The sequence below is a fragment of the Branchiostoma belcheri genome, unplaced genomic scaffold (genome assembly GCF_001625305.1).
Source record: "Branchiostoma belcheri isolate BF01 breed outbred unplaced genomic scaffold, Haploidv18h27 scaffold8, whole genome shotgun sequence".
In the NCBI taxonomy this organism is placed as follows: domain Eukaryota; kingdom Metazoa; phylum Chordata; class Leptocardii; order Amphioxiformes; family Branchiostomatidae; genus Branchiostoma; species Branchiostoma belcheri.
The window spans coordinates 2,688,145-2,700,691 of record NW_017804464.1 but is presented as its reverse complement, the minus strand read 5'-3'; the positions used below and the strand labels follow the sequence as shown (position 1 = coordinate 2,700,691).

At 40.7% G+C, this 12,547-nt stretch overlaps 1 protein-coding gene across 4 annotated transcripts in view; it reads left to right on the top strand.

Moving 5' to 3' along the window:
• The window catches only part of LOC109486224 (tyrosine-protein kinase SYK-like), a 13,855-nt gene extending 1,482 nt beyond the window's left edge, over window positions 1-12,373 (top strand). Inside the window, exons 2-15 of one of the 4 annotated variants that reach the window (XM_019789942.1) lie at window positions 1,446-1,941; window positions 2,457-2,626; window positions 2,860-2,998; window positions 3,462-3,552; window positions 3,921-4,102; window positions 4,612-4,692; window positions 5,510-5,657; window positions 6,247-6,405; window positions 6,915-7,021; window positions 7,525-7,673; window positions 8,310-8,499; window positions 8,915-9,055; window positions 9,319-9,431; window positions 9,755-12,373. In XM_019789942.1, coding sequence (XP_019645501.1) covers window positions 1,582-1,941; window positions 2,457-2,626; window positions 2,860-2,998; window positions 3,462-3,552; window positions 3,921-4,102; window positions 4,612-4,692; window positions 5,510-5,657; window positions 6,247-6,405; window positions 6,915-7,021; window positions 7,525-7,673; window positions 8,310-8,499; window positions 8,915-9,055; window positions 9,319-9,431; window positions 9,755-9,869 — 2,145 coding nt within the window. In that variant the 5' untranslated portion in view covers window positions 1,446-1,581 and the 3' untranslated portion in view covers window positions 9,870-12,373. Of the gene's footprint in view, window positions 1-1,445; window positions 1,990-2,456; window positions 2,627-2,859; window positions 2,999-3,461; window positions 3,553-3,920; window positions 4,103-4,611; window positions 4,693-5,509; window positions 5,658-6,246; window positions 6,406-6,914; window positions 7,022-7,524; window positions 7,674-8,309; window positions 8,500-8,914; window positions 9,056-9,318; window positions 9,432-9,754 lie in introns of all 4 variants that reach the window. The other 3 variants (XM_019789941.1, XM_019789945.1, XM_019789944.1) reach the window with 3 other exon arrangements.
• Window positions 12,374-12,547: the final 174 nt, after the last annotated feature.

The following is a 12,547-nucleotide window of genomic DNA, read 5'->3' as shown; positions in this document are numbered from 1 at the left end:
CACACGTGTTCAGCTGCGGAACGCTACGCACCTCCACTTACCTCGGTGCCGTACACAGACGTACCAGGCCAGCTTTCTGCCTTATGCGTCACAGCTGTGGAATCAGCTGCCTCAGTCTGTTAGAGAGGCCCGCAGCATTAGAACATTTAAGAACATGTGTCAGGCCCACCTGCTCACACAGCAGAAGCACCAGTTGACCCGGAGACGTGGCCCCAGACACGAGAACATTCTGGCGGCTAGAAACCGCATGAACTGTAACGAGTACTAAATGGACTGATATACTAGTAGTCTAATCTATGCTTATACTTACTTTTATATACTTATTCTAGGTTTATATGTGTGTCTTGTTTGTGTGCTTGTGATTGTTTTGTGTGTGGGCCACAACACCAGCCTCCGCTGCCTGTGGCCCACGAGTATTGTACTTGTTTGCAATTCTAATAAATCAAATCAAATCAAATACGATGAATAGTTGTATTACGTTACCCACAAAATATGATATGTGGTGGCATGAGAAACCTCAGAAGATGATGATAATCTATTAGGCAGTTACATATATTTATGGTTTTATCTAAGTTTGGTTTTAACCTGCCAATGATGAAAAGGATGGCTTGGTCAAATATTTTGCCAAATCAAAACTATGTTGCAGGGATTTACAAAAGGAAATGCCCATGATATCACAAAAGCTTGTAAATAAATATCTGGGTCAAATATGTAACCATGATGATAAAAGTATATGTCACAGGCAGCTGTGGTAGTGATACACATTTAGTAGCATCAGTTTTGGTGAGGGCAGTCATCACAAAATGCCTTTTAGACAGTTATATAACTGAGATGACCAGAAATTTTATTTCCTTTGCTGAATTCCATGAAAGTTCGCTTTATCTGTATGGCTTAAGTCAGAATCGTTCAGTTCTTTATTTGGAAAAGAATCATGCATGTGTTATCAAAACCTAAGAATTTAAGGTTGACATGATTCAAACAGTATCGTACATCCTGCCCTGTTATCTTTGTGCGTAGATAAAATGCATGAAATTCAGGGCTTATTACTGACTGGTATATCTGATGTAGAAGTTATAATCTCTGAACAAATAAGCATCATCAGCATTCATGAACCACCAGCATGTGTGGTCCACTGTGGTATTTGCAGATTTTGGACCAACAGGTTGAGAGTTTGAATCCCAAGTTGTGGGTTTTGCACATATAACTTAATGGAAGGATAACTGTAGCCACCAGAGGTCTATGATTAGCTGTAAGTATTCAGGAAAGGTAATGAGAATTTCCCTGGTGTCCTGAACTTTTTTTTTCTAAACATATACTGTAAACCTTATATTACTGTATGTCTTTCGTGTTCCAGCCACTGGTAGATTAATCTTTGAGTAACCTAATTTGGATCAAATTCAATTTACATTTAACCCAGTGATATATTATCATTTCTCTTGTTTCAGTAAACAGGAAGGGAACAACTTGAAAATCTGACGGGATCTTCCGCAAATGTCTCTTGGACTGTTGGAGAGTAAGTTCTTCAGGATGGACCCCTTTTTGGAACATTAGGTCAGGACTGCGGTTATTGAAAGACACATTATGGCAGAGCCAGCAATCAACCCAGAAAACGTGCAATATTTCCACGGACTGATCTCACGAGAAGAGGCCGAGAAAATCCTGACGGATGCCGGCTGCAGCGAGGGGATGTACCTTCTCCGCGAAAGCACGACAACGTCAAACACGTACGCGCTCTCGCTCTGCCACAGGCACAAAGTCTACCACTACGCCGTCACGCGGAACCAGTTCGGCATGTACTCCATCGAGGACGGGAAGAAGTTTCCCGGGCCGGTAGAACTGGTGCGTTACCACGAGATCGAGCAGAACGGACTCCTGTCGTGCTGCAAGATTCCCTGCATCCGCCCGGAAGGCCAACCCCCCAAGATGGGCTGCAGAAGCATGGTACAGCAGAATTTGGAGGGCATAGCTAGGGACGTTCTGGGGATCGAGGTGATTAGTGTTAGCCTGGGTGCCATCCTCCGTGGTTTCAGGCCCCTCACTAATGTTGCTGCCTACCAGGGTACGGAAAAGTAGTGGGCGGAAACTACAGAGGATGGCACCCAGGCTAGATTAGTGTCAACTGAAACTTGGAAACATTTGAGGGAATCATTGTCTCACCACTGTTTTTATATGCTTACTGAAGTAAAACATTGTTTCTGCTCTGTTTCTTCTTCTTCCGTTTCAAATACTGACCTGGTCAATAACCTGAACCAGACCATCTGTTACCATGGTAACTGGTGTCGGGTTACATAATGTTGCAAATTTTATAGCAGGAGGGATTTAGACTCCTGTCACCATATATATGAATGTGTTTGAGTAAGAGAATTAACAGAGCAGACCATATGCAAAGGTAAACATTATGCATTTGCTTTGCAAATGTCAACTTTCTAGTTGAAAAATCAATCTTGTCTTTTTAGAGCACACAACTGGAGGATGAGTTGACCGGTACCCAGAAGTCCCACATTGAGGAGAAGGTGCTGAAGATCTACCACCTGCAGCCGGACTGTTACTGGTTTCACAGGTGTATCTCACGTGACGAGGCTGAGAGACGACTGCTCAAGGCAGGGCCATTCGACGGCAAGTTCCTGTAAGTACACAGGTTAAAATATTGGAATTTGAAAAAATATCACTCTAATGGTAAGAGGTACCATATTTTTTGTACTAGATCATGGAAAAAGCTAGACATTACTGTAACTAGCATTTTCTCCTTCTTATAAGTACTACTGGAAGAATATCATTTCTGAATCAGTAAGCTTTACTAGATAGGCTTAATAGGTACATATCTTGATGAACAATAGCTGACCCATCTCTGCCCTACAGTGTACGTGAGAGAGACGACCCCGGGACCTTTGCCATCGGCCTGTGCTACGGCAAGGCCATGTACCACTACAGGATCGACAGGAACTCAGACAACACTCTGTCCATCAAGGATGGCAAGAGGTTCGGCAGTCTGGTGGAGGTAAGAGAACATTTTCATGTAATATGATAAAGTAGCACAACTTGAATTGGCAGGCTTTACCTCCTTACCCATATTGTTGTGCAACCCTTGCAGCCCCCCCCCCCCCACACACACACATAGACAAAGCATGCACGTGCACATTTCATCATGCAGAAAAAGCAAAAACTTGGTGTTTAGTGCCACCCACAACCCATTGTGCCTCATACGGGAAAAGCAAAACCTGTTCTTGGTGCTGAACGCCATCCACAAACTATTGTGCCCAACAGAAATAGTCTGACAATCTGCACCTATTTGTGGGAGCCTTTGGTACTTACAAGACAAGTTGGACTGTGCTTACATGTACCAGGTATCTGTACTGTCATGTAAGGTTGTAGACTGACAAGCCAAGAACAGTATACACATGTACATGTACTTTACTCCCTCAAGGTGCAGTAACACAGCTAACCCCTGTTGTTGTTGACAGATGGTGTATCACTACAGTAAGAAGGCTGATGGTTTGTTCTGCCCGTTGGATGAGATCTGTCCCAGACCGGGGATCCCTGAACACCTCAGAGGTAAACATTCATTCTCCTGTAAAAATAATTACTAATTCTCCTGTAGAGTTATTGAAGAAAAAGTCAATTTATACATATACAGTATCATTACCTTTCAGGGAGAAGGTAAATGTTATTATAATAGTCTAAGAGCTGTTGAAGTCTACCAGATTTTAAGTACATGTATAGGAAATAATAACAACCAACTTAGTTTTGACAGAAAACTTCAGCTGTCCTTTTGACTTTGTTAGGCTATCACACATATTCCTTGAATGTAAAAAATTTTAACTTTAAGTTAGATTCCATGTCTATGATTGTATATGATAGCAAATTTCTCCATGAACTCAATTAATTTTTTTGAATTATTTTTCATATTCCTCCACCTCCAGGTGTGAAGCTGACAGTTGACTACAAACCCCCCACACCTGACAGGAAGCTCCCGGAGCCCCCCCTACCCCAGCGCCCCGCCAGTCTCTCACCGAACATACCGCCGCCTCTGCCCGCCAACCCCCCTGGACGCACGCCAAGCCAGAGAAAGGCCAGTTTACAGACTCCAGCCTACCCTGCACATGTACTAGTTTCATGCTGACGTCTATGCATTTGTTAGCATGTCGGCAGAACGCAATGTGCCTGCGCAAAACTGATTTTTCACGTTTTTTGTTGGATGGTTGGTCAATGTTGCATCAGAATTTTGCCTGTTGCAGGCAATATCTTTTCCAACATAACATTTGGAAACTATAGTCAGGATGTTAACCTTATATATGCAAATACGACCTTGTATGAGATGTTCTGCCAAAGTGCTATGCACAATACATTACAGGTTTCATCATGCAGGTACAGTACTTTCTGTCGACGTGCTGCATTCAGATTTTTATATCAAATTTGTCGTTTGCTGAAAGTTTTATTCCATAGTTTTTATGTTATTGTGGTGCATATAGCAGTAGTAAAGACAAAAAGTTAGGGATTACGAGTACCCAGTTATTCTGACAATCAACAATTTACACATGTTGACTGATTTGCTTTACTAGATGGTATGCTGAAAACTTTTCCCCGATGTTTTCTTGTGTGTGTTTTGACTAGCTCACTCAGAGTCAGAAAAGGATGCAGAATCGACGCAGTACGGAGCCAGCATTACCGGGACTGTTACACTTACAGATTCACGTAGGCTTTACATGGACATAATTACTGCATGTACTGCTTCCTCTAGGGATAGGATGCTGTAGACTAGGCAGGGTGCCTCCAGGACATGGTTTTGGTTGCAGTGCTCAACTCCCCTTTCCACTAAAGCGGCAAACATTGAGTGGCCAAAAATCAGTAGTGCAAACAAATTTTGTAGTGTTTTTTGAAAGTTCCATGTGTCTTGTTGTCATTACGAATCATATTCCAATGATAAAGTCATCGGTCATCCAATGTTGGTCACTCAATGGTCCGACACTAGTCGTCATTCAGTGGAAAAGGGGACTTAGGTGGTCTGCTTTGATTGCTGCTGCCATAGATACACGAATAAAGCACCAGAACGTTGTGCTATGTGAAGGTCTTTTGCATTGTGATAAATACTAACTCAGTATTGTACTAAACATGTTACTTTGTCTCCTTCCAAGTCACAAGTGTTTCATGTCAGAATGTAGAGACTGCTGCATGGGAATGGTGGCAATGTTTTTTTACCTGTAGCCCTTTGACAGACTTATAATGTCTACAGACTTGACTATTGATGTGAACATGAAGCACCTCTATAATGCATGATTTTGAAAGCATTGATGGTTAAGGTGATAGTATTCATTCAACTCTTTTCAATCAGAGCTATGATATGATTATATGTGGGTGCTTGTTCAGTAGATTTGTACTGCAGCATTATTACAAAAGATGGTGACATTTGAGCACTAAGTCGCTATGATAATACCTATGATGTTGTCTTTCTTTGGGCAGTCAAAGTATAGCCCACCACAAAGTACTGAAAGTCTCATGTCATTTTCTACAGGAAGGAGTCAGACCTAGGAGCCCCCTACTGCCCCCCTCCCCCAGGTCACTACATAGTCCCAGGACTCCTGGGTCCCCCATGGCACTGCCTGGCATGTCTCTGAACAGTACTGACATCACCAACTCTATCTGGGACGAGAGTGACCCAGGTAAGCTGGCACTGTTTTTTCTACATCCAGGCTAGAAGGAGGCTGCTATGTATCAAGTCTTAAGCTATATCTACATGTACATGTACAGTACTACATGTAGTCTTGCACAGGTTAAGCAAAGTGCAATAATATTGTTTGCAATATACACAAAAACAGCCAACCAGTTTTGTACATGTATGTCTCTTGCATAATTACAGAATTGTTTTAACTGCAAAATCCTACGCGAAAATTAATGTTGTCACACTTTGAACAGAAATGAGTATTACCAATATGTAGGTTACCAATGCTTCAAGAACCTTTCTGTTTATAGACTGTTCTATTTTTCCTCCGCATGCTCCAGAGTTGTTACTGTTTTTGTAGTTAAGCTGGTTACACATGTACAGTGGGGTCTTGTGGCGTAACGGCAGAGCATTCAGCTGGGAACAAAGGTCCCAGGTTCGAATCCTGCCAAGTCACCAACCTTGTGCCCGTGGAAAAGGCACTTAACACGACTTTCCTCACTTCTCTCAGGTGAAAATGAGTATGCCAGAATGATCATTATCATGATCGTGGGCATTAAAGGAAAGCCAATGTTAATTTTTCTGTGTAGCGGACCAGCTGCCCCCGATGCCCCAGAACTGGCTGTATAACAAGGACACCCCCCCGATGGAGGCCATGGGGTGGGAGAGTCCGTACAGTGATGTGACCCTGAGAGAGGGCAGGAAACTGGAGCTGGACCCCTCGAGGCTGCAGCTTAAGGAGAAACTGGGTTTGTCTGCTCTCAAGTCTTGGATGCAATCTTGTATTTTGTTTAATTGGGTCGGACAATTATCAGTTTTTCAATTTTTATAGGTTTTGAATACTGTAATTGACTTTACGGTAGGGAAATTTCATGGTCTGAGAAAAATGGAACTGTATGTTCATGGTGGCAGCATGTGCAGGAAAAAGAAAGTCAGTAATTGATTTGCGATAATTATAAGTTCACAGTACAGAAGTGACCATGAAAACCATGAACATTAAAGTACAGTGAAAAAATCAGGGATTACACTATTACACACTAGTACTAATGGAATACATGTAACTCTCCTTAAACAATGGCTTATTGTTGAAGTCTCATTAGCTTAATGTTGAATTCTCAGCCATTGCTACAAATTTTTCATGCAAATTGTTTCAAAGTCTAGAAAAAACATTTAAAAAAAAATGATTTTGGAAAAGTCTTGAGAGAAAGTGTTTTTTTGCAGTACAGTTGTTGTGTGTTAATGGGTTGTTATTGTTTAGGCGCGGGGAACTTTGGCTCGGTGCTGAGCGGAACATACCAGCTGGGTAGGAAGACCATCGAGGTGGCTGTCAAGACACTGAAGACAGAACAAGTACCCAACGAGGAGGTAGGGCCACCATAGAACTGTTCTGTATTTTTTCTTAGCTCTCTACATGTAATGTCAGCTTAGAAGAAGGTTCAGAACCTTAGGAGAAGGTTCGGAAAAAAACAGAGACAGTGAAAACATGTAGCACTAAATACACCCCTAACTGCACAGCACACATGCAGCACGTGCAAGCAGAGCTGGACTCACAAGCCACAAGAGAACTCCAGAGGCACTCAGAGGCACTTTTTGCTAAGACTGAACTGCCAAAGAGAATGTCAGCTTTGATAGGGCCATTCTTTACTTTTATAACCTGCAATGTAATGGACAGCACCGTATACATTCAAGAGACTACCGAACAGAATCACACATACACAAAACTAAAAGTGTCACTTACTGTCACAGTAGCTCTTTGGTAGTTTCTGATTTTAAAACATGTATATGTATCAGTCAACACATGTACATTGCACCTCAAACAGAGACCATACCTCTGTTGTTTATTTTTGTTTACCTGTTATTATTTACAGCCTGAGATTCTGAAGGAAGCCAACATGATGAAGGACCTTGACCACCCCCACATAGTGCGGATGATTGGCGTGTGCCACGGGGAGACCATCATGCTTGTGTTAGAGTTGGCCCCACTCGGGCCCCTCAACAAGTACCTGAAGAAGAATGCGTGAGTGTTGTCTTGGTGTTTAAGAACCCAGAGATAGGATGTGTCTGACTGTGTATATACCCATTTCTTGTGAAATATGAAATACAAGTATAATTATGCATACAATATCTGATGGATATTAGACTCAATTTTGCATCTGTCAATCGAACAGGGCATATGGTTTATGATAATTTCAATATCATCAAGTTAAAAGAGATCAAAAGAGAAATTCTGTCATACGATTTCTTTTTGGACTGAACTACAAATGTAACGTTATATGGAAACTACATGTACAATGTATAACTCGCTATTCTGTTTAATGTCAGACAATGTTTTCCCCATCGATGGGGGTTGAACATGCTTGCACGTTGATGCTAAGGCTCAATTGCAATGGCCTGCCATTTGCCTCTATCCTGTAGGTTCACATTGTAAAAAAAATGGGAATTATCCTTATACACACAAACACAACCTGTATGGTTGTGGTCCAGTAACATGCTACATGTATTTTGCTCTAGGTACATGATGAAAGGTGAAAGTTAAATTCTCTTGAATGAGACAAAGGAAAACCAGTTGCTGGTCCAGTTACTTGAGTAACTGTTTTCTTGTGTAACTCATGTCTAACCTTCTAATCTCTTGAATGTCTTTTTTCTTGCACAGCTCGGTGCGCCCAGAGAGAATAGTTGACCTGATGACACAGGTAGCGGAGGGGATGGCGTACTTAGAGAGTAAGAACTTCGTCCACCGTGACCTGGCCGCCCGTAACATCCTGCTGGTCAGCGAACTTTTCGCCAAGATCTCAGACTTTGGCATGTCCAAGGCCCTCGGACTGGGAAGTGACTACTACAAGGTACATAAGGCATAGGAAAAAAAATGTTGTTTCCTGACCGACCCTAGAAAAACCTGCCTTAGACTTTTTTTGGGGATGGACCCCTGTAAGGGACCTGAGAGATAAAACGTTGTGCAATTGGTTTTTAACATTGACATTGAAAATAAAAGTGTCCTCATGCAAGTTTTTGTTTGTTAAACTGTAACTATATAAGTTGGACCCCTATATAGATATCACTGAATTCTAAAAGAAAAAAAAAATTTTTAGCACCTGCCACTATGAACCTATAGTTCATGAACATGTCCATTTTTCTCAGACCCTGAAATTTGCTACCGTGAACATTAAGTGAATTACAGTATCCCACCAACCAATTTTTACATACCTTATACATGATTGTATATCTATCATGATATGAAATCACTGATTTCCCTTTCAGACGGACACTGCCGGCAAGTGGCCCCTGAAGTGGTATGCCCCGGAGTGCATCTACTACTACAAGTTCAGCAGTAAAGCAGACGTGTGGAGCTATGGGGTGACACTGTGGGAGGCCTTCAGTAGTGGCAGGAAGCCCTATGCTGTAAGTTCATAGATAGTAATAATATGTTTATTGCTGCAGCAAATTCTTGCCCAAAGGCAAATTAACATTATAGAATAATTATGATAATATAACATGTGACTACTGTAGTCGAAATGCTGACTCTAAATACTGTCTAAATGTGGACACTAAATTCAAACTTTGTCAATGGCAATGGGCAAGATCTGCCTTTTAAGCTGAATTGGTGTTTGTCAAAGAATCACATGATGATATGTAATACACAATACCATTGTTGTTTTGTGCAGGGCATGAAGGGCCAGGACATCCTGACGTGGATTGAGAGTGATCGGCGTCTGGAGCGGCCCCTCACCTGTTCCGAGGAGGTGTACGCTGTCATGAGGTCCTGCTGGCAGTACAAGTAAGACATAACATTTCTCTGACAAGGAGGTCATGTCATTCACTGACGCTAATGAAACATCATGTACCTGGGCCTATAAAGAAAGGGTTAACGTATCAGATTTTGGGTCCTTCTAAACTGTAACTTTGTTTCAATGCTACAGTGGAACAAGCATTTTTAGCCTTTTTTATCTTCTTTGAAAGGACCTATTACTGTAACACATTTTGTAAAATATCAATAACCGTAGAGATGCCATTTATAGGATATACTACTAGCTTGAATGTGTTAACCTGAAATCAAAATGATTCAATTGTTTTGATTCATTTTACCCGTTGATGTTTCAGAGCCAAAGACCGACCAACATTTGCAGAATTGTCAGCAACAATGAAGGACCTTCAGTACCAAGTACAGCAGGGTACCATACTGGCGGGGCTCGAGCCTGGGGAATCCAGCTTGTAACCAATCAGCACACAGCAACACCACCAAAGAGCCAATCACATGCCACCAAAGACGATGTGACCAATCAGGGAGGTCCAGAAAATAATCAGGTGGCCAATAAGGATGAAAGTTTCTCGACCAATCAGAATCGTGTAGAAATCAGAGGTTGGACATATCATTATCACATGCAGTGCTGATACAAGAGACAAATTGTAAATAATTATCTGGCAATAAAGATAGTAGAAATACTGGATATTCAGAATCTGATGTAGCCTTTGACATTTTTCTGTTATACATGCATATATTGACTACAGTAACTTTTGGTACTATATCTGTTCTCTTTTTTTATATCTGTTCTTTTTCAATTATCAGATCAATGCCATGTTTTTGTTCCGGTAGAATTTGAGTATTACGGTAACCACAATCCACACACAAACTGTAGCTGCTTATGGACAGGCCAGAGAAAATTGTGGAGGTATTTAACAAGAATGTAGAATCTGATGCATTTTAAGTAAGATGACCAGTTTTCCAGTACTGTAGTTCTTTTTTTAATCTAAGAATCAACAAATTAAATTTTTGCAACCTTCCTGATGCAAAATAATATTTCCCCACATATCAATAAAAAAAAACTTTTGACCTATTCTGTTCGTCATCATCAGTGTTCTTGCTGTGGGGTTGTGCATGATTATTTTAATTTGATAATACTGTCAGCATTGTTACCGCTCTTTTTGCCCTAGATGCTGCTTGTTTGTAGTTACCAATCATTTAACCATACAATCTAGATGTTAGAAAAGCACAATTTTGAAAATATCACATGGTACAGACGTTCAAGGGAAAAAGTCACTGGGTACAAAAATGTACATGTATCAAGCCTAGTGTTGTACTGTCATGTTGAAATCAGTGCCTTGTAAAATGCTACTGTCAAATAAAGTGGTAGGACCCGTATGTTACACAGGGTAGTCAGTACTAGCTACATGTACATGTATAGTCATGTAGTAGTTATAGGGGATAAAGCACAGGGTAGCAAAAAATGTAACTGAAGTGGCCAATGCAAATACTAGTGTATGAATTGATATATATACGGAAGAACTTTTCATTTTGTTAAGGCAGACTATAGACAATATTGTTACAGTAATATTATATTATAAATGGGGTATCCATGCATCTCAGCACCTTTTTTCATATCTAACTTGGTTTATAAAATGAAACGGAGCAAAAAAAAGGAAAATACAGGCAATTTTTTATTTAACTGCTTAACTGCTTTGTACATGACTATCCAGACATCTGACTCATGTAACTCAGGCGCAAAGGGTGTGTAGAAATCTGGACAGTTTCTTTTGTCTCTTCTCATAAAGTTGTTCTGTCCAGTGTCCAGCAAGGGTGTTGCGTCAGGCCTCTAGCCAGCTCACAATCTTTTTCTGTCAGCCCAAAACACTCGCAATCTAAGGGAGTCCACAGGTATGCTCCCCTGATTTTCAAGCCTTTCAAAACGCAATTTCCCACATTTTGAGAGGCAAATCATAATCATGCGGTTGAAAGTGGTTCTTCAGATGTTTTTATATTTTCACCCAAGCTTTTTTGTTGATTTTGTCAGTAAATGTTGACGGATTGATTTTAAAAACTATCTGTCACACAACGCAAAGTTCTGGTAATATCAGGAAAAACAGGTACTGGGTAGAGCCCTGTGTCGTGCACTCCCAAGGTCACATCACTAATGTCAGACATCCTTTAGAAGGTTGTACATTGTAATCATGGGAAAATTCAGTATATTTAGTCAGGTCAGAAGTCATATTCGTTTCTGTTGTATCAACACAAATGAGCTTATTTCATGATAAATTGTGGGTGCATCTGCACAGTAAAGCCAGATGTTAGAATATATGCATTCAGTATCATATCCAGCTGACAGCTGTATCAGTCTTGTCTTCATGTCATAACATGTCAGCAGAACGTACTGCACCTGCACAAAACCCGTAATGTATTGTGCATAGCACTAGTACTTCGGCAGAACATCTCATATAAGGTAGTATTCGAGCATATAAGGTTAACATCCCGTCTGTAGTTTCCAAATATTATGTCAGAAAAGATAGTGTCTGCAACAGGCAAAATTCTGATGTAACGTTGACCAACATCCAACGAAAACCGTGAAAAATCAGGGTTTCATGCAGGTGCAGTACGTTCTGCCGACGTGCTTGGATTAATATGGATGCCTTCAGGACTGCAGCCTTTACTTATATTGCCATCAAGTATGCAAAGATTTTACTGTATGATTCAAATATGTGACATTTCTCTCATGCTGGCCTGTAGAAAAGTAGTCTCAGTGTATCAATGTTGGAAAAGCCGTACACTGTATATGAAATCTACAAAGGGATAGCAGGCACTATAAGATTTCAGCTGGATAAATACCATGTAGTTTATCCCAGATTTTTTCTGAATATATTTTGAACTAGTATAAAAAAAATGTATGATTATGAAGCAGTTGAAACTGTAGATGTTGAGAATAAAATGTATTTTTTACCTCAACCTTAGGAGGTTGGTCTGAAAGACTCATGTATAGCTTTATCACGACATATTGCTTAAATGTAGTAATGGCAATTCAGCAATTCTATATGGTGCAGAAAAAGTGTATTTGGTTCCAAAAGCAGTTAATTCATGCTTGATAAATCACAGTAGGTTTTGTTGTTTTGCTTGAAAGGTGCAGA